The sequence below is a fragment of the Scyliorhinus torazame genome, chromosome 25 (assembly GCF_047496885.1).
Source record: "Scyliorhinus torazame isolate Kashiwa2021f chromosome 25, sScyTor2.1, whole genome shotgun sequence".
Taxonomy (NCBI): Eukaryota; Metazoa; Chordata; class Chondrichthyes; order Carcharhiniformes; family Scyliorhinidae; genus Scyliorhinus; species Scyliorhinus torazame.
Genome location: NC_092731.1, coordinates 12239232 through 12260473, shown reverse-complemented (window position 1 = coordinate 12260473; position 21242 = coordinate 12239232). Strand labels below are relative to the sequence as shown.

General features: G+C 47.7%; 1 protein-coding gene across 9 annotated transcripts in view; it reads right to left on the bottom strand.

The window, feature by feature from the left end:
- Positions 1-352: 352 nt before the first annotated feature.
- Positions 353-21242, bottom strand: part of sipa1l3 (signal-induced proliferation-associated 1 like 3) — a 278960-nt gene continuing 258070 nt past the window's right edge. For all 9 annotated transcript variants that reach the window (XM_072490005.1, XM_072490004.1, XM_072490012.1 and 6 more), the window contains 6 exons: positions 16698-16863; positions 15585-15792; positions 14437-14583; positions 8459-8588; positions 4798-4879; positions 353-660 (listed from right to left, as the gene is read on the bottom strand). In XM_072490005.1, the coding sequence (XP_072346106.1) occupies positions 517-660; positions 4798-4879; positions 8459-8588; positions 14437-14583; positions 15585-15792; positions 16698-16863 (877 nt within the window). In that variant the 3' untranslated portion in view covers positions 353-516. The remainder of the gene's footprint in view (positions 661-4797; positions 4880-8458; positions 8589-14436; positions 14584-15584; positions 15793-16697; positions 16864-21242) is intronic.

Here is a 21242-nt window from a genome sequence, read left to right as displayed (position 1 = left end):
AAAGAGCGTGAGAGAAAGAGTGTAAGAGAGAAAAAGAGAAAGAGACAGAAAGAGAGAGAGAGAGGAGAGAAAGAGAGAGAGAGGAGAGAAAGAGAGAGAGAGAGAGAGAGAGAGAGAAAGAGAGAGAGAAAGAAAGAGAAAGAGAGAGAGAGAGAGAGAGAGAGAGAGAGAGAAAGAAGGAGTTAAGGCTGTGGATTTAATCATCAGATGTGAAGCGGCTATTGGCGGCATTCAGAAAACATTTGTACCGGACCGGTTCCGTCCTAGCACAGTGAACGGACGTACAGTACCCATCCTGGCAGGGCCGGGCAGGCTGAGAGTGGCCACGTGAAAACGAACACCCCCCCCCCCCCCCCCCCCTACGTCGAAAGCCACCGCCGTCAATAAAACAGCGACGATTACTCTGCAAGTTGTGGAATTTCTCAGGTTGGGCTGTCACTGCGTTACAGTTACTCCAAAGGTATGGTGTCAAAAACAGAATGTGTTCGAGGTGCCTCGCGGGTGGGCAGGCCGGTGTCACTTCTTCTCCACAGTGCTGGAAAATATTTCTGCAAATTTCCTCAGCTGCACGGTGGCGCACAGGGACTCCTCCTGGAGGCGTTGGTTATTCACCCGCAGATTGGCCACCTCTGCCTGCAGGACGATTTTGTCCTCTTTCTCCTGGAGAGACAGAGAGAGGGGGTGAGAGAGTGAATTTCCTCAGTTAGCATTATACAACATGGAAGGTGCGAGATTTCCTAGCTTAGAGTTAACTCAAGAGCTACATTCCCAACCAACACGTCACGTGAAGGCCCTGCTCAGGAATACAGTACAAAGGTGGACTGTCGCCATCGCTTGCAGCTCCTGGTGCGAAGAGTGAAGGGGCCAGGCAGTATGGATCATACTCCATGCAATACCGACATTATCATCAGAGGTGCTGTCGTTCAAGGCAGTGTTAAACCAAGGCTGCAAAGAGAAGGAGAGAGGGAGGCAGAGAGAGAGAGAAAAGAGAGAGAGAGAAATGAAAATGAAATGAAAATCGCTTATTGTCACAAGTAGGCTTCAATGAATTTACTGTGAAAAGCCCCTAGTCGCCACATTCCGGCGCCTGTTCGGGGAGGCTGGTACGGGAATTGAACCGTGCTGCTGGCCTGCCTTGGTCTGCTTTCAAAGCCAGCGATTTAGCCCAGTGTGCTAAACCAGCCCCAGCTGAAAGAGAGAGAGAGAGAAGAGGAGAGAGAGAGGAGAGAGAGGAGAGAGGGAAGTAAGAGAGAGAAGAGGAGAGAGAGCAGAAAGAGAGAAGAGGAGAGAGAGCAGAAAGAGAGAAGAGGAGAGAGGAGAAAGAGAGAAGAGAGAGAGGAGAGAGAAGAGAGAAGAAAGGAGAGAGAGAGAGAAGAGAGAAAAGAGAGAGAGGAGAGAGAGGAAAGAGAGAGAGAGAGAGAGAGAGGAGAAAGAGAAGAGAGAGAGGAGAGAGAAGAGAGAAGAAAGGAGAGAGAGAAAGGAGAGAGAGAGAGAAGAGAGGAGAGAGAGGAGAGAGGAGAGAGAGGAGAGAGAGAGGAAAGAGAGAGAGAGAGGAAAGAGAGAGAGAGAGAGGAGAAAGAGAGAGAGAAGTAAGAGAGAGGAGGAGAGAGAGCAGAAAGAGAGAAGAGGAGAGAGGAGAAAGAGAGAAGAGAGAAGAGAGAAGAGAGAGAGAGAGAAGAGAGAAAAGAGAGAGAAAAGAGAGAGGAGAGAGAGAGAGAGAGGAAAGAGAGAGAGAGAGAGAGAGAGGAGAGAGAGAGGAGAGAGAAGAGAGAAGAAAGGAGAGAGAAAAAGGAGAGAGAGAGAAGTGAGGAGAGAGGAGAGAGAGAGAGAGAGAGAGGAGAGAGAGAGAGAGGAAAGAGAGAGAGAGAGAGAGAGGAAAGAGAGAGAGAGAGAGAGAGAGGAAAGAGAGAGAAAGGAGAGAAGAGGAGAGAAAAGAGAAGAGAGAGAAAAAAAAGAGGCGAGAGATAAGAGAGAAGACAAAGAGGAAGAGAGAGAGAGAGAGAGAGAGCGCGGAGTGTCTCGTCCTTTGGAGGTTTGGGTGAAGGCACATTTCTCCATTTCTGGTATTGATATAACCACCCAGTGCTGTCACAATGATTAAGCTTTCACTTTTCAAAGCGACTTCTTTGCCAAAATAAAAATCAGCTGGCAGAAAGTGGCATCACATCCGGAGTGTCTACAAGCAGAGAATACTGGGATGAGCGTGTCTTGTACAGTGATTTACGGAGCTCCACCAGACTCATTTAGATGGTGCAAGCGTGGCAGAAACTATAAAATAGCTCAGGAGGACCGGCCTTTGTCGTCTACACAAACACCCGGTGTTTGGGGAGATACTTCATCAGCAAATCCTGATAATTACAAGGTCATTAACTCAAAAAAACAAAAACTCATTAAAAAAAAGTATTTAGTTAGCGGAAAACCTGTGTAGACGGGGAAAGGAGGTCAGGAAGGGTGACCAAAGGTCTTAATCAAAGGAGCTGGGATTTTAAAAGGGGAACAGTAAGGGGAGATAAATGGGGCAGGAATTGGAGGGAGCGTTAGACCCAATGGTGCCGGTAGAAGCCTGGAATCGAATCTACAGTAAATCACAAGCTTTGGAAGGAGGAGGTGTGAGGTACAGAAATGTTCTTGATTGAAAGAGAGCAAACAGCAAATGGAGGTACAAGATTCTATCCAGCAGACATGAGGAGTTTGGATGTCAAATGGTTAACATGATGGGATATTAATCCACTGCGCTGTGGATGCTTGCGGCCAGCTCCCATCCATACGCACTATCGCTGGAATGAGAAGTGCTAGCGTTTAAATTCTATTCCCAAGCTTCCTACGCTTCCAAGATTGCAACACGGACTGTTGATTGTTTTCTTTGGGTCTTCTGAATATCAAGAGAATACTTCAGGATAAGCTCTTGCAGATGACTGGCGATTAGACAAAAAAAAACATTCCCAAGTCCCACAAGAAGATGCATCGGAAACACTCCTCGTTTTCTGATCTTACTCCAGTTTTACAGCTGCCCCGACTCATTAGTGACTCAGTTTCCAAAAAACGATTCCAAACTCCCCCATTCTGCATCGTTGTGCCGTTACGGAGCTGCGCAATTCCCCAGCCGTGTCCTCCAAATACCTTTCTGTGGCCATGCATCCGAGAGTCAGAACAATTGAAGCTGATAGCACGGAACGTGGCCATTCAGCCCATCGTGGTATCCCTAAGCAAATCAGTCAGAGGTTTTCCGAATTGCCAGCGATGGGGGCAGAAGCAGATTTAGTGACGGGTGACAATAAAAGGCCTGGGATTTATCATCAACATTTTCAGTGTTGATATAACAAATGCTGCTTTATTGCGGTTTTCGCTGGCAGCCGGGGTCACGTTCATTCTCAAGGGTTGCATTTGGGAGACACTGCCCTCAAGACTGCGATAGTCTGCCCCAACTGCTCCGAGACAAGACTGTCCGTACTCCAACAGCTCTCTGCCCAGAGAGCTTTCCCCTAATCTCGGTGACAATTTTAAATGCGTAACCCCATAACCAGAAGAAACAAGACTCCTTTTTCAACCCAAACCCTGCACCATTACTAAATATTGCTTATTGCTGAAAAAAAGAGACATGCTGCCAAAGCTTCTCGCCTTGGATTCAGCAGGAAAAAATTTACAAATTTCGAATGTTTGCAACAATTTATATTACAGGCGAAAAGGGAGCGGATTGGTTGGCAGGTCAATTCTGATTGGCTGAAGCATTGCCATGGGGACAGTAACGGGGAACTATAGGCTCCCCAAACTCCCAGATAATTAAAAAAAAAAGGTGCAAGGCTTTAACAAGTTCCTTTTGTTTGCAGAGAATGGGTCTCTGTGTATGTATGCATGTCATTTCTAGTAGGGGTAAATCATAGAATCATAGAGTTTCAGTGCAGAAGGAGGCCATTCGGCCCATTGAGTCTGCACCGGCTCTTGGAAAGAGCACCCTACCCAAGCCCACACCTCCACTCTATCCCCATAACCCAGTTACCTCACCCAACACTAAGGGCAATTTATCGTGGCCAATCCACCTAACCTGCACATCTTTGGACTGTGGGAGGAAACCGGAGCACCCGAAGGAAACCCACGCACACACGGGGAGAACGTGCAGACTCCGCACAACCAGTGACCCAAGCCAGGAATCGAACCTGGACCCTGGAGCTGTGAAGCAATTGTGCGAACCACTGTGCTACCCTTATGAGCTGTACTGATCTTAAATTGGTTGTTGGTGTAGCTATTAGTGCACTCAGGGTTGTTCAGTAAGTGCTGCCCAAACACAGAAGCACATCTAACAGTAGATGCTTTGATTTGGGTTTCGAAAGCGCGGTCTGGACTCTGCCCATTATGGACAACCGAAGAAACATGCTGTTTGATTTGATCAGCCAATCCCTGGGGTCTATGGCCTATGTACCTAGCATCACAATGGCATGGAAATAGGGTTAGTTTCTAAATCTCTCCTTACAATTAGTCACCCCCAGTAGGAGCACGGTCACTGAGGGCAGTATTTCTGTCATCCAAACTACAAAAGAATAAAATCCAGCCTCAATCTCAAACGGCACTGAAATGGCAGCAATCCAGTGTTCCTTCAGAAAGAAATTCTCTCATCTTTACCCTGGCCAGTCAAGGCATCTGCCCCACACTATTGTGATTCTTAACCACCCTCTGGAGGTGGCCTATCCACTCACTCAACTGTACTGCCAGCATCTGAAGAGAAACTTGAGATGGGAAATGCTGCCCTTGACAGTGCACACGCCGAGGCTGGATTAAAAACGTTGTGGGCACATTCCTCACCTTCAGCAGATCGTCCTGAAGTTGCTTCAGTTGGATTTCGAGCTGGTAAACCTTTCCTGTTAACGCCAATGCTGGCTCGTCACTGGAACACAAGAGGCATTCGTTAAATTTGGAACAACGCGCCCGCTGCAGTAGAGTGGGTGCCTCTCGTGCCCTTTGTACCAGGTGCTTGTTCAGCCTCCCACTCCAAACCCTTCAGCAGAAGCCAGGTGGACCCTCCAGTACGGAAGGAGCGCTTCACCACCAGAGGGGACACCTTTAGGATGAGATGTTAAACCGAGGCCCTGTCGGACCTCTTGGGGGATTGTAAAATATCCCAATATCGCAAAGAGGAGCGGGGGAGCTGGCCCTGATGTCCTGGACAATATTCATCCCTCAATCATGACAACAAACCCCCAGTTGTTCTGATCTGATTGCTATTGGTGAGAGAGTCCGGTATTCAAACGGGCTGCTGTATTTTAGTGACAGTCAAAGCGAACACTTCCTACTCCCAGATGGCACTTATAAAATAATGACTGAGTAAATGGAAATGTTCTTTACAAAACAGAAGGTCCCAATAGTTTACAAAATGCTTCCCAAGGCTCTGTTTGCAGGCGGTAATGCCCAGGTCAACCAGGATTCCCACTCCTGATGGGGAGAAGGTTTGGCCACAAGACAGAGTTGGGTCTGGATCGGGTTCAGCTTCGACAGCAACCATGCAGTCGAAGAGCCAGCTGACGCTTCATATAAAAGGAAACATACCTGGTCTGGTTCCCAATGCCGCAGAGAAACTTGAACCCCCACCCCCCCCCCCCCATCCCATTATTTTTTTCGGGATCTTTGAGGTTACATAGCTGCAGGGAGGAGGGCAAAATCATAGAATTTACAGTGCAGAAGGAGGCCATTCGGCCCATTGAGTCACCGGCCCTTGGAAAGAGCACCCGACTTAAACCCATCCCTCCACCCTATCCCCATAACCACCTTTTGGACACCCAAGGGCCAATTTATCACGGCCAATCCACCTAACCTGCACGTCTTTGGACTGTGGGAGGAAACCGGAGCACCCGGAGGAAACCCACGCAGACACGGGGGGAGAACGTGCAGACTCCACACAGTCAGCCGAGGCTGGAATTGAACCCGGCTCCCTGGCGCTGTGAGGCAGCAGTGCTACCCACTGTGCCACCGACGGAGGAACCACCTAGTGCTCCAGCCACCATTCTCTGTGGGGCAGGCATGGATGGCCCAGCCGGCGCTGACCTGCCCCTCAATCCTGTATTTCTGTGTAACTCGCGTTCTGGGTGTGTGTGTGTGTTAAATACAGAATTCCAACTCCAAGCACTGCCACATGAATCCCAGCGACTGCCTGCCAAGGTTCCTCGCTAGAACCTAACAACTCTCTCTACTCGACATACAAGTCAATAATTCAACCCTTAAACAACACAATCCTGTGCTGGAGTTTGAACGGAACATGCCGATAGCAATGTTGACTCATCTGGGTTTGATCGCCATTGCATTCATTAATCCTTTTAATTCAAACCAAACATTTTACAGCCAAGCAGAACCTTTATAATTAAAATTAGAAAGATAAATCCGTCGCCGACAGCAAAGCCAAGGCCGATCAGAAAGGAAATTCAGCCACTACCTGAGATTTCGACCGGCTGAAATGAGACTGGGAAACGAGTTAAAAGCAATGATTTTGTTCTGAATCTACAAACTGGCTGGTTTAGCACAGTGGGTTAAACAGCTGGCTTGTAATGCAGAACAAGGCCAGCAGCACGGGCTCAATTCCTGTACTGGCCTCCCCGAACAGGTGCCGGAATGTGGCGACTAGGGGCTTTTCACAGTAACTTCATTGAAGCCTATTTGTGACAATAAGCGATTGTTATTACATTATTATTAAGCTCTGCATCTGCAAATTACACCAACTCTAAAATCACCTTTTCTAAATTACTTATTGTAATTTCACCGCCAATTCTTCAGCAATTCAATTTTGACCATGCAGGACGTGTCAATGAGCGTGCATGGGGGGATCAAAGCCCAAAGTGTTACTGTTCCTCAGACATTCGCAAATCTTCCAGTAACAGATGGTCACAGGCTCCACTCTCTTTCTATTTCAAAGTTTCAATTTTATCTCCGCCCTGCCACCATTTACTGTGAAGAGATTGTACAGCAATTGTTTGTATACTTGAATAGTGATTTTAACATAACAAAATGTCCCATGGTGCTGTGGTAGCTCTGTTGCTTCACAGCGCCAGGGTCCCAGGTTCGATTCCCCGCTGGGTCACTGTCTGTGCGGAGTCTGCACGTTCTCCCAGTGTCTGCGTGGGTTTCCTCCGGGTGCTCCGGTTTCCTCCCACAAGTCCCGAAAGATGTGCTTGTTGGGTGGATTGAACATTCTGAATTCTCCCTCTGTGTACCCGAACAGGCGCCGGAATGTGGCGACCAGGGGATTTTCACAGTAACTTCATTGCAGTGTTAATGTAAACCTACTTGTGACAATAATAAAGATAACAATACACTATTAAAAAAATTCCAATTAAGGGGCAATTTAGCATGGCCAATCCTCCTACCCTGCACATATTTGGGTTGTGATGGCGAAACCCACGCAGACAGTGGGAGAATGTGCAAACTCCACACGGACAGTGACCCGGTCAGGATCGGCCCCGGGTCCTTGGCACCGTGAGGCAGCAGTGCTAACCACTGTATCACCCCGCATCAGGCACATTTAACAAGAGCTAGGATGAGTCGAGTGTTTGAGGGGGGGGGTAGAAGATAGGTGTCAACGGTGTGGGAGGGGCCCAGACAATCATGTATACATGTTTTGGACAAGTCCTAAGCTAGCAAACATTTGGGGTTCCTTCTTCAGCACCATGTCGGAGACCTTACAAAGGGAATTGAAGCCTGGTCCCCTAGGGGACGGCACGGTAGCACAGTGGTTAGCACAGTTACTTTGCAGCGCCAGGGCCCCAGATTCGATTCCCGGCTCGGGTCACTGTCTGTGCGGAGTCTGCACGTTCTCCCCGTGTCTGCGTGGGTTTCCTCCGGTTTCCTCCCACAAGTCCCGAAAGACGTGCTTGTTAGGCGAATTGGACATTCTGAATTCTCCCTAGGTGTACCCGAACAGGCGCCAGAGTGTGGCGACTAGGGGCTTTTCACAGTAACTTCATTGCAGTGTTGGTGTAAGCCTACTTGTGACACTAATAAAGATTATTATTAGAGGCCATTTTCAAGGTGTCGGAACCTGCAGACGTGTCGAGAGGCAGATGTCTTAGCCTTTGTCTCGCTATTTGCTCGCAGGCGGGTTCTGTTGGGAGTGGGGGCGAGTGCCTAGGCCTGGCTGAGGATCTCATAGCGTTTTTGTACTTTGAGGAAATTAAATGCACAGTGAGAGTGCCGTTTAGGAGGTTTTAACCATTTTTTCCCTGTATTGATATATTCAAAAAATGTGCAATAAAAAAATATTTTTAAAAATTGTAGGTCTGGTTAGAAATTGATGTCAAGAACCTCAAACTATGGTCGGAATCAGAGCAGATATGAGTGCATGAAGGAAAGGGGGATTATTAATAAGCAGGAGAAATAAGACTGCCCCTGTCACACCTTGGTATAAACAGAACTTGATGTGGTGCACGATAAATAAAAATGTCAGCGGCTTTAAGCAAACACAAGAATAAAAAGCAGTTACCTTAAAATGTGTTGTGTTCGGGGTGATGACTGTCGCTCCAGGGTTTGGGTATGTACAGGGTTATACGCTGGTCCAACCTCTGACCCAACAGAGGTGTCGTTCAGTGAGAAAAGGGAAACAGCTCTCTGGACTAATTAAAAAAAGAAAGAGGAACAGAATTATCATTGGCAATTACTTTGGGGGGGGGGGGGGGGGGGGGGGGGGCGTAGCGCCCAGCTCTTCGCCAGAAACCAGTGGTTGAAACGGAATCGTGAGCACATAATCTCGGTCGACACTCTGGGTGCAGCGGTGGAGTTAGTGCGCTGTCAGACAGCGGTGGGGTTAGTGCGCTGTCTGTCTGCCACTCTCTGCCCCAAGTATTTAGTGACAAGCTCTGCGTGGCCCGCAAAATACAAACTGGAATCCGCTAGGAAACATCTGGCCACTGATTATAGGCTTTCACTGAGGCGCGGACTGCGCACATTTATGAGAAACAGCTGCTCCACAATGTGGCGACAATTTAAGAACACCCCACCACTCCCCCCAACGGGAACAATCAAGTGAAGAGTAAGAATCATCCTTGATCAAGATTATGCTAAGATGGGGGAGGGGTGAGAAAAATCAATAACAAAACGTTATATGAAGTCAACACACAGTAACAAACATCTTAGCACAAAAAGTGAATTTTATTTCCCTTTATCTAGTGAAATAAATTGAAATCATTCCCCCTCCAGACAGAAAGGTAATCAGCAGCACATTGCATTGGTTTATTTAAATTTAACCCTACTAAATCTTTGATAGGCTAAAACCATATTTACATTTTTTTTTCAAGTAACCAATTTTTTTTCTCCCAATTAAGGGGCAATTTACCATGGCCAATCCACCTAACCCGCACATTTAGCACAGGGCTAAATCGCTGGCTTTGAAAGCAGACCAAGGCAGGCCAGCAGCACGGGTTCAATTCCCATACCCAGCCTCCCCGAACAGGCGCCGGAATGTGGCGACTAGGGGCTTTTCACAGTAACTGCATTTGAAGCCTACTTGTGACAATAAGCGATTTTCATTTCATTTCTCATCGGTGGGTGGGAGGAAAGCGGAGGAAACCCACCCAGACACGGGGAGAACGTGCAGACTCCGCACAGTCGCCCGAGGCTGGAATAGAACCCGGGACCCTGTCGCGTTGGGGCAGCAGTGCTAACCATTGTGCCGCCTCACATCTTCGGGTTGTGGGGTGAGACCCACGCAGACCCCGGGGGGGGGGGGGGGAAATGTGCAAACTGCACACGGACAGTGACCCGGGACCGGGATCGAACTCAGGTCCTCAGTGCCGTGAGGCAGCAGTGCTAACCACTGCGCCACCATAAAACCATATTCTTGTCGGTTAGATTGTATATTCCTCTGTGTGTCTTCCAGCATTTATAAAAGACCCTATTACTCTGGCAGTGAAAGTCGATGGCAACCCGTATGGGATATTATTTGGTACAAATACATTTAGAAGTACAGAAAAGAGGCTATTTGGCCCATTGAATCTGGGCCAGCTCTTTTGAAAAGCAATCCAGTTAGCCCCGTTCCGCCACCCTTTGCCCGAATCCCTCAAACTTTATCTTACGATTAATAGACCTCAACCGTTTGAAAGTTAGGACCAAACCGACTTCTTCCACCAGCCAATCAGGCAGCAGATTCCAAATTCGAACAAATTGTTCCAGAAAAATGTTTTACTTTGTGGCATCTGTGGGTTTTTTTTTTTGGTTGCCAATCACCTGAATTCAGTGTCCCTTCAACCACTGGAAACAGGAATCTGGCACAGAAACAGCCCAACCAGTCCACACTGGCACTGCTCCCGAGCCTCCCCCCATCTAAATCCACCATTATTAACCCTCCATTACCTTCTCCCCCATAAGCTTGTCGAGCTTCCCTCTCGATGCTTCAATGGCCATGAGCTGGACAGCATGGTTTGTGTGCTGTGTGTTATGTAATACCATTTGCGTCAACCACTCCCTGTGGTGGTGACTTTCCACATTCTCCCCATTCTTTTGGATAACCTAATTTCTTGGAAATTCCTCACTGGGTGTCTTGGTGACCAGCCTACATCGGGTGGCCTGTAGTTCCGCTCTTCCCCACAAGAGGGGATGTTATTTCTGTAAAAGCTCCCCTCAATGACTCTATCGAAACCCTTCTTGGTTTTTAACTCTGCTAATCAAAGCTTCGGTTTGCCTGCGCTCAGAAGGGAGCGTCCCCAGACTCTCTGACCACATAAACAGCAATCCCTCTTCGATGCAACCATTCTAGTTAAAAGTTGGAACTGGCAAATTGAAACATCGATTTGAAATAGGAGCCTTCATTAGTCAAAAGTGAAAGGATTTGAAATGAAAATGAAATGAAATGAAAATCGCTGATTGTCACAAGTAGGCTTCAAATGAAGCTACTGTGAAAAGCCCCTAGTCGCCACATTCCGGCACCTGTTCGGGGAGGCTGGTACGGGAATCGAACCGTGCTGCTGGCCTGCCTTGGCAAATTGCCGACTGTATAAAATTACGCTTTCATTTAAAGTGACGTCAGGAGGAAGTTAAATAACGTATGGGAGGTGACCACAGCCATGGAAGTAATGGATACGCCTGTCACTTCCAGAATTGTGCATTCAACATCAGCCCAATTCTCAAAGATTTTAACGGTCACCTGATCTTAAAGCGGTCTCCCTCAAATACTAGGGGAGGGGCAATGCGGAACATGAAAGCTTCACTTTGTGAAGTGCTGTGTTCAGGCAGTTTTGAGCTGGCAAAGTCAGCTGCTTAATCAGTCTACCAACCTCAAGCTCCTTTGCGCTCTGAATTGGGCATCGAGTTACTCCTGGAGATAATGTTTGCTGTTATTGTTCGCCCAAAGCGCCGCTGAAAATCTATCCTCCAGCTGAACTGACAATCAGTCTGTGGGCAAACAATGCCGAGACCCACCTCAGCGCCATCCCGACCGCGGGTTACCACTGGTAACCTGCTGGCGGCATACATCTCGATTTCGTTTCACACAGCCTCAAGTCCCGGGAGGTTCAGCTGAGAGGAGTTACTGTGATGCCGCTGTAGGGTTGTATTGTATCAGGGATTCTTGGGCTAGTTTCAGGTGACACTCTCCCAGAGGTTTCAGGTTAGCCCTCAGCACACAACAGAAATATTGTTCTCGGCTCCTCTTCACACAGACACAGGTTCGCAAGGTACGTGCCCGCCTCAAAGCCTGTGGCCCCCCTCCCCTCCCGGCGTGCCGGTTTAACACATTAATAACAAGAGGCTACAGAGAAAGATTTCAGCACCTCAGGCCCGAATGTGGATTCCACTGGATTTCTAAGCAGCAGGAAGCATCAAGGACGGTGGAAGTTTTTCCACAGGAGCTGCTGACAATGAGTGAATGGTAATGCACATCAAGAGGACAGGTGGCGCCAAAACCATTTAGGTTTTTCCAGCTGAAGCGAGCGTGGATTCATGTGTTTAAATCCAATGTGAACATATCTCGGTCAGGTCGGCTTGCTGGTGATTGGGAACAGGGATACGTTAGGAGGCTAGGTTTGGTAACACGATGAGCAGGACCGGGACTGGTTCAACTCATCTCATATAATCCCACAAACCAATCACTCCCAACAGCTTGGGCTGGATTTGTAACCGGCTTCGAGAGATGAAAGGAGTCTAATCCTTAATTTTATGTAATGAGTGGTTCGGATTTGGAATGTGCTGACGGATAGGGAGTCCAACCTCAGAGTAAAGGGGGTCTCCCATTGAAGACAGAGATGGGGAGGAATCTCTTCTCTTAGAAGGTGTATGGCCGACACGGTAGCACAGTGGGTTAGCACTGTTGCTTCACAGCACCAGGATCCCAGGTTCGATTCCCGGCTTGGGTCTCTGTCTGAGCGGAGTCTGCACTTTCTCCGTGTCTGCGTGGGTTTCCTACGGGCGCTCCGGTTTCCTCTCAGATGTCCCGAAAGACGCGCTTGTTCGGTGAATTGGACATTCTGAATTCTCCCTCAGTGTACCCGAACAGGCGCCGGAGTGTGGCGACTAGGGACTGTTCACAGTAACTTCATTGCAGTGTTAATGTATGCCTGCTTGTGACACTAATAAAAAGTATTATTATTAGTGAATTTGTGGACTTCTTTTACCGCAGAGAGCTGTAGAGGCTGGGCCGTTAAGTATGTTCAAGGCTGAGAGAGACAGATTTTTAAATCAGTGAGGGAATCGAAGGTTATGGGGATAAGGCAGGAAAGTGGAGGTGAGGATTATCACATCAGATCAGTCACGGTCTCACGGAATGGCAGAGCAGACTCCTGCTCCTACACCTTACCATCTCACCTTTAAAAATTGGATAACGACTTGGAGGAAAATTGGAGGGATAGGCGGAAGAATGGTGGAGTGCGACAGATTGGATTGTTCTTCAAAAGAGCTAACAGACTGTGTGCTGAATGGTCTCCTGCACTGTGCTATTCTATGACAATGAACTTTTTTCCAATGTAATAGGTGATTTATTGCACAATTAATTAGTCCCCTACATACCACAATATAGAACGTGGCATCTAAAACAGAAAAGAATCATAGAATCGTAGAGTTTACAGTGCAGGAGGCCATTCAGCCCATCGAGTCTGCATCGGCTCTTGGAAAGAGCACCCTAACCAAGCCGACACCCCCACCCCATCACCCAGCAACCCCACCCAGCACTAAGGGCAATTTTGGACACTAAGGGCAATTTATCATGGCCAATCCACCTACCCTGCACATCTTTGGACTGTGGGAGGAAACCAGAGCACCCGGAGGAAACCCACGCAGACACGGGGAGAAAGTGCAGACTCCGCACAGACAGTGACCCAAGCCGGAATTGAACTTGGGACCCTGGAGCTGTGAAGCAATTGTGCTAACCACTGTGCTACCGTGCTGCTGCTGGAAAAAAGGCTGGAAAAAACCTCGAGCAGGTCTGGCAGGTCATGCTGCATGACCTCTTCCTGCATTCTCTGTTTCGTTTTCACATTTCCAGCATCCGCAGTATTCTTTATTTTGCTTTAATTTTAGCGTACACCAGAGCAGTTCAGCCAGCGAGCCCAGAACCACACCAAGGGCGGCATGGTAGCACAGTGGTTAGCATTGCTGCTTCACAGCGCCAGGGTCCCAGGTTCGACTCCCCGCTGGGTCACTGACTGTGCGGAGTCTGCACGTTCTCCCCCGTGTCTGCGTGGGTTTCCTCCGGGTGCTCCGGTTTCCTCCCACAAGTCCTGAAAGACGCGCTGTTAGGTGAATTGGACATTCTGAATTCTCCCTCTGTGTACCCGAACAGGTGCCGGAATGTGGCGACTAGGGGCTTATCACAGCAACTTCATTGCAGTGTCAATGTAAGCCTACTTGTGACAATAAAGATTACGGTCACAAAATTACTAGCTTGGCTTTAAAAATATAGTGATATAAATTGGGATTTTACTGTTCGGTACGTAAGGGGAAGTATAAAAAAAAAATGAATTAATAGTACCCAATTCATATTTTCCAATTAAGGGGCAATTTAGCGTGGCCTATCCACCTACCCTGCACATCTTTGGGTTGTGGGGGCGAAACCCACGCAGACACGGGGAGAATGTACAAACTCCACATGGACCGTGACCCGGGGCCGGGAACGAACCGTGGCGCCGTGAGGAAGCATTGCTAAGCCACTGCGCCACCGTGCTGCCCTACGTAAGGGGAAGTTAATCGTGGATGTCCTCCAGCAGCAGAGACTCGCTTTAGAGAAGTTATAGTCAGAGGAAAGCGGTAATTGTAGTTTAATTCCGTGACATTTATCAAAGCACTGCTCCACAGAACAGAATCCTCTCTATAGGACTTCCAATGCTCAGCTCAATAGACAGCTAGATTGGAATTAAATTCAAACGTCGTGAAGAAATCCAGAACATTGAGGATGCTGGAAATGGCAGACAGCCATTTCGAATTTCTGATGTGAAACTTTAAAAATGACGATTTTGAAGTTTAAAGATTGAATCGTACCTTCATAGGCTTTGGCCACACTGACCAGGCTGGACCACTCCAGCTCGGACTCTGGGTCCGGCAGAGGCATCAGAACCGGATCGTTACGACGCACAGGAATTCGGTCACGGACGTCAGTCAAGGACAATTCTGAGGCAGACATGTTGGCTGAGCAACAGAGACACAAAACAGGATTAAATGCCACAGTTTGTGGAGCCCCCAACCAGGCTGTGAAACACAAATTTACACCATTAGAAGTTTGTTTTTTTCCATGCAAAGAAAAAGGGGTTGCTTTTCAGCAACAGTTTTTGCAACATTTCTTCTCAGACATGGCAAAATGCAGTAAAAAGGGGAAGAAAATGATTGAAAACATGGGTTGAGATCACACTTCGTCATACGATAAGGAAGGATCAAAAAAAAAAAGTACAGCCGGGAAGATACAGAGCACAAGGATTACATGGTCTCGTCAATCTAGTTCATTCTTGCGCTCTCCTCCATTCTCGAAACAGCCAACCCCGTGTGAACCTGAGGCAGTGAGGAACCACTAATGCTATTCATTTGAGGGGCGAAATGCAGCCATACATTTCAGATGACAAACTGCGACCCTGATTCCATTAACTGTCTAATGCCGAACGATAACACTAAAGGGAGAGCACAGGCCACTAACAGGCGAAGGCAACAATCCGAGTTGTTTAACACGGAAAGAATGTCTCGGAGAAAAAGGAGAGAACAAGTTGCTATCTGCTCACCATTATTTTATACACACGCAGAAGGGTAGAAGTTTTAAAATTCACAACTAGAAAGGCCAGGGAATAGATGAGCAAGCCTGGACGGCACGGCGGCACAGTGGTTAGCACTGTTGTTTCACAGCGCCAGGGTCTTGGGTTCGATTCCCGGCTTGGGGCACTATCTGTGCGGAGTCTGTACGTTCTCCCAGTGTCTGCGTGGGTTTCCTCCGGGTGCTCCGGTTTCTTCCCACAAGTCCCGAAAGACGTGCTTGTTAGGTGAATTGGACATTCTGAATTCTCCCTCAGTGTACCCGAACAGGTGCCGGAATGTGGCGACTAGGGGCTTTTCACAGTAACTTCATTGCAGTGTTAATGTAAGCCCACTTGTGACACTAATAAAAGATTATATTTTAGATTATTCAGCCTATTTTATGCCCTTACATTTCTTTTCAAGGTTTATTGCTCTTGGAGGCTGGGTTATTCTGCGGGAGGGCAGCGTCTGTGAAGGGTATGCGCTGGTGAAGATCACATCGTTTGGCAGGGCCTGGTCGAGAGCCGCGATCTGAGAATTGGAGAAACTGGTTTCCCTCCGTCCACTGCAGATACTTTCATCAGACAGAGTCCTCTGCAGCGTCTTCCGAGAAGAATGCTGGAGAGAAACACAGATTTTTTAATTAAAAAGTGAGACAGAGGCGATGATTTCGCAAAGGCTGTAATGCCGGTGCTTGGTGCGATGCACGGTATTCCGCAAAGTCATGGAGAACGATTCCGGAATACCGACTCCAGGACTGCTTCCAACACGGCAGCGTAACCAGGATATTTGCCCTTAGCTTTAGGATTCTGCACATGTTCTCTGGGGTCTTCGGGATCACTCAGGAGACTTTTATCGTACAGGCCCACCCCAGTCGCGCACACTTTTCCCATCAAGTCACAATCTAGGGCTGTACCCCCTGGACGTTGGACGGTTAAGAGGTGATTTGACTGAAGTTTACAAGAGATTAAAGGTAGAGAGAGAAACTATTTCCGCTCGCTGCTGATCTGAGGACTAAGCTACAGGTTAAGAGCCAGAACTTCCACGAGTGAAGTTAGGAAAACCAAAACCCTCGCCCCGCAAAAGGAGCGGGAGAAGTTTGGAATTCTCTTCCGCAAACTGTTGATACTAGATCAACGGTTAGTTTTAAAATCGGAGATCGGTAGATCTTTGTTAACCAAAAGGTATTAAGGGACACGGGACAAAGGCCGGATTATGCGGAGTTAGGTTGCAGACCAGTCATCATTCTCACAATGACAGCCCGAGGAGGTGTTCCTAACTGTTCAAATGCTGTCAACCTCGTCACGGGTGCGGCCTGCGATGACAGGTGCCTCTGGACTTGCCTTTATATGTTGCAATCAAATCCAGTGCAAGCTCGGATGGAAGCTGGAACATGAACCTACATCCCATCACAACAGTGAGCGGGCCAGCCCGGTAAATTCCAAGCTTGCCTCGCCGGCAACAGGAAAACGCCAATTTCAGCATTCGCCCAAGGACCCCGACTTGCTCTGGGTAGAACTCACAAGCATTTCTCGATCGTGTTCCGGCAGGGGGCTGTCCAGCAAAATGAGCTTCTTCAAGTCTTCCTCCAGGGTGGATTTGTGGGATCGGCGGGGTGATCGAAGGTCCCGGAGAGATGCTCGCAATCTGGGCTGCCCAAACACATTTGTAGAGGCAACGCTGGGAGTTCTGGAAGAGAAAACAGAACGCAGATTGTAAAGGAACGATGGATGATATCCTTGGGATTGGGATATCACATCTGCCCTTGGATTACATAGACGTCACCGTCTTTCATCACTCACGAATACTGTGTCAAAAATACAGGGAGGTGTAAACTATGCACTTTTCTTTCCTCTCCCTTTAAGAGGCAAAGTTTTCCAAATTGGGATTCTTGGGCGACTGCAAGGTCACGGGACTGTCCGTATGGAGTAATTTTGTTGTTTACCTTTGGGTAACTCGCGTTGTCTTTTGGAATCTGGCTCCCCAGGACTATGCCAATATTTCCTGAGGGAGAGGAAAGGGTTTGACCGCCTTCATTGTCCTTCCGCAGATCATAAACTCATGTCGCACCATAGGACAAACAAAAGCAAAAACGCGAAAATATGGAAGCATGGAATCGGGGTGGGGGGGGTCATTCAGCTGTCAAACCCGCTTACGCCACAACCTGTCCTATCACAGACTCAACATCCTCTAACCTGCAAAATTTCTACTTAGTCCACAAATGGTGGGTGAGTGAAGAATATCTATTCAGCGTTACATTTGTTTTTCAATCCCAGGTTATAAGACTGTAAAACACAGGAGCAGAATTAGGCCACTCGGCCCATCGAGTCTGCTCCGCCATTCAATCATGGCTGATATTTTCTCATCCCCATTCTCCTGCCTTCTCCCCATAACCCCCGATCCCCTTATTAATCAAGAACCTATCTATCTCTGTCTTAAAGACACTCAGTGATTTGGCCTCCACAGCCTTCTGCGGCAAAGAGTTCCACAGATTCCCCACCCTCTGGCTGAAGAAATTCCTCCTCATCTCTGTTTTAAAGGATCGTCACTTTAGTCTGAGATTGTGTCCTCTGGTTGTAGTTTTTCCGACAAGTGCAAACATCCTCTCCACGTCCACTCTATCCAGGCCTCGCAGTATCCTGTAAGTTTCAATAAGAACCCCCTTCATCCTTCTAAACTCCCAACGAGTACAGACCCAGAGTCCTCAACCTTTCCTCATACGACAAGCTCTTCATTCCAGGGATCATTCTTTTTTTTTAAAATATGTTTTATTGAATTTTTTTTCCCAAACAACAATTTTCCCCCTCTTACAAAGCAAACGCAACAATAATACAGAAATTTTTAACAATACACAAGTAACAAAACCTCTTTATCTTTGACCTAAACTAAACTAACCCCCCCCCCCCCCCCCCCCCCCCGGGTTGCTGCTGCTGGTCATCTGTCTTCCCTCTAACATTCCCCTAGGTAGTCGAGAAATGGCTGCCACCGCCTGGTGAACCCTCGAGCCGATCCTCTCAGGGCAAACTTTATCTGCTTCAGTTTAATGAACCCCGCCATATCATTTACCCAGGCCTCCAGTCCGGGGGGGTTCACCTCCTTCCACATGAGTAGGATCCTGCGCCGGGCTACTAGGGACGCAAAGGCCACAACGTCGGCCTCTTTCGCCTCCTGCACTCCCGGCTCTTCCGCAACTCCAAATAGAGCTAACCCCCAGCCCTAAAACTTTCCTTTTGACGATACTTTAAAAAAAAAAAAAATGGCTTTCCAATCTCACAGGATCCATTATGTTCCATAATCATTTGTGTCCGTATTTATTCTCCAAACCTTCAATCCCATTCCTAGCCAGCCAGTCAAGTACATCCAGGCGAAGGATATAACTGCGCTCTGCTGTGCTTTGTTGATCTTGGAAGAGGTGCTCTTGAATAGCATTTTGATAGGTTAAACTCCTCCCACTCCACCATCGAGTGAAATCAGGTTAACTCTGCCTCAGGGGCAGTGGCAGCATTCTCAAAGGTTCCAATCCCACTCAAGAGACTAGAGCACATAGAGCTCTCTTGCAAAAGACCCTATACACCGTATTGAAGGAAGACGCAAGGGGTTCTCCCTGGTGCCAAGACCAACATGCTAAGACGGTACAGCAGATATTTACCACTCAACCACCAACCAATGTTTTTCCAATTAAGGGGCAATTTAGCGTGGCCAATCCACCCACCCTGCACATTAGATGCACCATAGAAAGCATCCTATCAGGCTGCATCACAGCCTGGTACGGCAACTGCTCGGCCCAGGATCCGCAAGAAACTTCAGAGAGTCGTGAACACAGCCCAGTCCATCACACGAACCTGCCTCCCATCCATTGACTCCATCTACACCTCCCGCTGCCTGGGGAAAGCGGGCAGTATAATCAAAGACCCCTCCCACCCGGCTTACTCACTCTTCCAACTTCTTCCATCGGGCAGGAGATACAGAAGTCTGAGAACACGCACGAACAGACACAAAAACAGCTTCTTCCCCACTGTTGCCAGACTCCGAAATGACCCTCTTATGGACTGATTTCATTAACACTACACCCTGTATGCTTCATCCGATGCCAGTGCTTATGTAGTTACATTGTATATGTTGTGTTGCCCTATTATGTATTTTCTTTTATTCCCTTTTCTTCTCATGTACTTAATGATCTGTTGAGCTGCTCACAGAAAAATACTTTTCACTGTACCTCGGTACACGTGGCAATAAACAATCCAATCATTTTTGGTTGTGGGGGTGAAACCCACGCAGACACGGGGAGAATGAGCAAACTCCACCCAGACAGTGACCGGGGGCTGGGATCGAACCAGAGTCCTAGGCGCCGTGAGGCAGCAGTGCTAGCCATTGCGCCGACGTGCCACCCCTGCACTTCAAAATATAAAGCACAAAAAGAAACTTGGAATCTTTTAAGAGCCAAACAATATTTGTAACTTTTTCCTGTACATGAACTACATATTGTGTTTAACTATTCAAATCAATGGCTACATGGGCGATCATTGTGCAGTCTGGTTCACAAGCAAGTCACAGATCTCAAGTTGGAGGTCTTTGCTGCTCTTGGCCACAGTGTCAGTAAAGTTGCTGCAAAGTGCCACAGAGGAAGGGAAGGGAATACCGGCTCGTGTTCCCACATTCCAGTTCACTATTCCACAATTTGTGCTGGAAATGGGAGGGGATACTTGGAAAGCACAGGAACAAGCTTGGCCATGAAAACACACAGCCCCTCTCTCTCTGGCACCTCCAAATGGCTCAAATACAACCAGATCACTTGTCCCAAATTCAAAACAGGTGAACGCCTTTGGGACATTTTACTACGTTAAGAGATGTTGACAGAAACCCAAGGTGCTGTTGCGAGGCGGCAAAGGAAGGCACAGAGTCAACACAGAGGGCACAAGTTCCTTCAGGACAGAAGCAATTGATGGGAAATTAAAAACACAAGAACGTGCGCTGCGTGAAGCTTTTCATTTGGGAAGTGAGAAAACAGTTTGATCATTCTAAAACCTCTGGTGCACGTTTGAAGGGATAAAGGTTTGGCCTCGCCGGTACTCCAGTGTGACAATCAAGGCTTTGAACGAGAACTGTTGGCAATTCTCCCCACCGCCCCTCTCCAGGCAAAAATACTTTAAAACTCCTCAGATCTCAAGCGCCAGCACAGATTGGTTTTGATTTCTCCTGCTAACCCATTCTAGTCTGGCAAGGGAAACCACGAGCAGATTCGGAATGTGAACGCTGTCAGGTTTCTGCCCCCAACGTGGCACATGTTGCTGATTAGACTCTGCTCCCGTCAAAAGAACAATGGGCAGCAGATGCCACGGACTGTGCCCATCCAGCGAGATGCCTTCATTAGCCCTTCACCGCTGGGGTGCGGCAATCAGCAGAATCTTTCCCTGATGTTGCGCTTAAAATATAATTGGTAACATTTTCACTTTATGAGCCTCGTGACTCTTTGAAAAAGGTCATGAAGAATCATTTTCTTTATGCTAACCTTCTCAAAATGTTCATCGTTACTGGGTTAGTTTTAAAAAGAGGAAGATTGAAGCCACTACTTTAGCAGCCATCTCAAACTCTTATGCCTTTGTCATCCCTCCCGAACCTGCACATATTATTCAATAACAATATATTGTTCCCCAATACACAATACTTTTCATTTGGCTGTATTAAATTTCACTTGGCATCTAAATCCTTCTAGAAAATATTATCTACATATGTAAGTAGCGAAGAAATTGTTTCTGCATTCCGATCATTTATATAGATCAGGAAGAATTGAAAACTGCAGTAAAAATCCATTATTGCACTTGGAATTTGCTCGTGTTTTTACATGAGTAGATTACAGTACACATTACATTTAGCCAGAGTGTTGGTGGATGGTAATTACAGTTTCCATTTCTTGCCTCTCACAGGGCCCCCGCCTAACCAAGGTTCTCATTTTGATGACACACCAGTGGGTCCTTCACTAGTTTACGTCTGCATTCACTCTGAAAACATTCATCTAATGACTACTCAATTTCACCCTGCCCCAAGTTCCAGACTGCACCAACGCGAAT